General features: G+C 37.9%; 1 protein-coding gene across 1 annotated transcript; it reads right to left on the reverse strand.

The window, feature by feature from the left end:
• Nucleotides 1–714: 714 nt before the first annotated feature.
• On the reverse strand, nt 715–2,655 carry LOC118490267 (putative pentatricopeptide repeat-containing protein At1g12700, mitochondrial). The gene has a single exon (XM_035987764.1). The coding sequence runs from the start codon at nt 2,593–2,595 to the stop codon at nt 820–822; it is 1,776 nt and encodes a 591-aa protein (XP_035843657.1). The 5' UTR covers nt 2,596–2,655; the 3' UTR covers nt 715–819.
• Between the last annotated feature and the right edge of the window lie 201 nt (nt 2,656–2,856).

A 2,856-nucleotide genomic window follows, 5' to 3' on the forward strand; every position in this document is an offset into this window, starting at 1 on the left:
CTGTTCCGGCTAACTCCGGCCAGATTCTCACCTTTGATAGATCGCCGGAGTGAAGTGTCTGTCCTATCTCGCCGGAGTGGAGTGTCCGCTGATTGTCTGCTGCTGCTGCTTAACGGTCTGCGATTATCAAGTATTGTACGTGATACATGTGATAGGTTGAAGAAAATGGGTTAAAATGGAGGGCTTAATAAATGAATTATTATAAATAATAGAAAAAGACAAAATTGTACCTCACTTAACCGAGTTCATGGACGGGGTTAAGTTAGTTTGACCAAAATGGCAATGGTGAAAAGTATTTGGACCCACAAGCTATAAATGAAACCTTTAGACTATACTGGCAAAACTATCCAAACCACATGGACCAAAATGACACTTTACTCTATATATAAAAATGGAACCGGCATATAAAGCCAAAAAAAAAAGTGAAGCATCATGTCTCAAGAAGCAAAAAGTAAAACACAAAGAAGATATTACCATCTGAATTGTCATACAATATCAATTGTGAAACTTGACAAGGAAATTAACTTGAGTTGATTGCTAATACAGGGCTGATTTCAGAAAAGAAAAACAATGACAGACACGGTGTAGATGTTAAACTCGAACTACCACATCAAGTTGATAAAATGTGAAATATCATGTCTCAAGAAGCAAAAGATAAAACACAAAGAACAAGTTACAGCTGGTATTCATGGAACGAGCAAAACATCGTTAAACTACAACAAAAACAAATGCGTAATCCTTGTGAATTCGTTATATTGAAAATGTCTAATGAACAAACACATGAAGACCACATGTCATCCCACAATTACTATTTCAGTTTCACTCCCAGTCACATAAGCTAGGATCGTCCATTAATTCTTTTGGCACAAGCTTACCGAACAACTTTAGCATACAACTATTTAGTGAACCAGCTGCGATCTGATCTATAAATAACGATAAAGTCGAAGCATCAAGTGAGTAACCTCTATCAACCATTTCCTGTAAAAGCATCTCCACATCATCATAGTGCTGGTTCTTTAGACATCCTTGGAGAAGAACACGGTAAGTAACATTATCTGGCGGGCAGCCACTCTCTTCCATTTTAAGAAACAACAACTTTGCTTCCCCCAATTGACCTTCCCGACAAAAACCACTGATCATCACGTTATATGTACGAACATCAGGTTGCAAGCCTTTATCAATTAGACCTTGGAAAAGAACCCTCGCAATATCCACTTTCCCACATTTTCCTACACCATTGATGAGGATATTGTACACAACAATATCAGAATTAAGCTTGCTATCACCCATCAAATGAAACAAAGAGAGAGCCTCTTCTACTTGATGATTGTTGCAAAGGCCCTCTAAAACTATTCGATAAGTGTATTGGTCTGGGTTTTGGCCTTGTGCATGCATCTCATCAAAGAGTTTGCGTGCATCTACAAAACGCCCAACCCGAAAGAATCCTTGTATCATGGTGTTGTAAGTGACTACATTGGGTTTTAAACCTTTTACAGTCATTTCATGAAACATTTGCACAGCCTTCTCAATATTCAGATTCTTGCAATACCCATTCAATAAACTATTGTAAGTAACAACACCAGGAACGAGGCCTCTAAGTGTAATGGAATAAAAAATCTCCCTTGCTTTAATCATTTCACCTCGCAGACAGTAACCATCAATAAGTGAGTTGTATGTCACTATGTTTGGAACATTACCTCTCTCAATCATGATGTTGATAATAGCCTCAGCTTCTTCTACTTTACCTTCCTTGCAAAATGCATCAACTAATACGTTAAAGGTATGTACATTTGGAGAAATGTTCTCATCCTCCATTTGTTTTAGCATCTTTGAGGCCTCACCCCAATGACCAAACTTACAAAGACCACATATTAAAGAGGTGTAGGTGATGACATCTGGTAGAATGCTTTTGTTACATACCATCTCTTTAAAGAGCTTGAAAGCATCATCAATCAGTTTATCCTTGCAAAGACTATCAATGACGGTGCTATATGTAAAAATATCAGGCTTGCAGTTTGTTTGTTCCATTAGCCTGAGCAAAGCAAGTGCTGTAACGTTATTACTGAACTTGCAAAGCCCTTTAATCATTGTGTTGTACATAACCACATTAGGTTCACAAAGTTTTTGTTTGATGAGCTTCTTGAATAACATCTCTGCTTCAAGAATCCTATCTTCTAGGACGAGTCCGTCAATGAGTGCACTAAATATGTACACATTGGGTGGAATAGCTCGCCTAAAGCAGCTTCCGAGGAGTGCAAAGCCGTCTTTGGTGCGATGTAGCTGACAACAACACTTGATTGCAATGCTCATAGAATATTCATTAACAGGGACACCAAGAGAACACATTTGGTTGAAAAGATGAAGGGAAGAAGAAAAATGTTTCATTTTGGTAACAAGATGCAACAACTGAGTGAATTTGACAACAGATGGCAAAGGGCGCGCGTGTGACATTTCATCGAACAGGTTGAGTGCATGATTCAAGTTGGTGATTTTAGGAAGCATGGATCGGTTTGTGGAGAAATTAGAGTGAAGAAGGAAGGATGTGGTGATTGAATTACCTCTGAGTTTGATAAGAAGAGAATTTGTGAGATTCATGATCGTCGATTCGTGAGGAAAAAGGAGTTGATGCCTCAAGTTCAACCTGACTATGAAATGTTGGAAAGCATGTCCTTATTGTTGTTGTATTTGTATTTCTTAAAAATCAAAATGGAATAATATCTTTTGGATAAATTACACTTTTCGTCCTTTATGTTTGTACCAGATTGCAATGGATAGCCTTTAACTTCAATAATTACAGTAACAATCCTTTATTTGCAAAACCCGTTACACTCTACGTCCTTTAGCACTAACTAGGTT

Source organism: Helianthus annuus, chromosome 3 (assembly GCF_002127325.2).
Source record: "Helianthus annuus cultivar XRQ/B chromosome 3, HanXRQr2.0-SUNRISE, whole genome shotgun sequence".
NCBI lineage: Eukaryota > Viridiplantae > Streptophyta > Magnoliopsida > Asterales > Asteraceae > Helianthus > Helianthus annuus.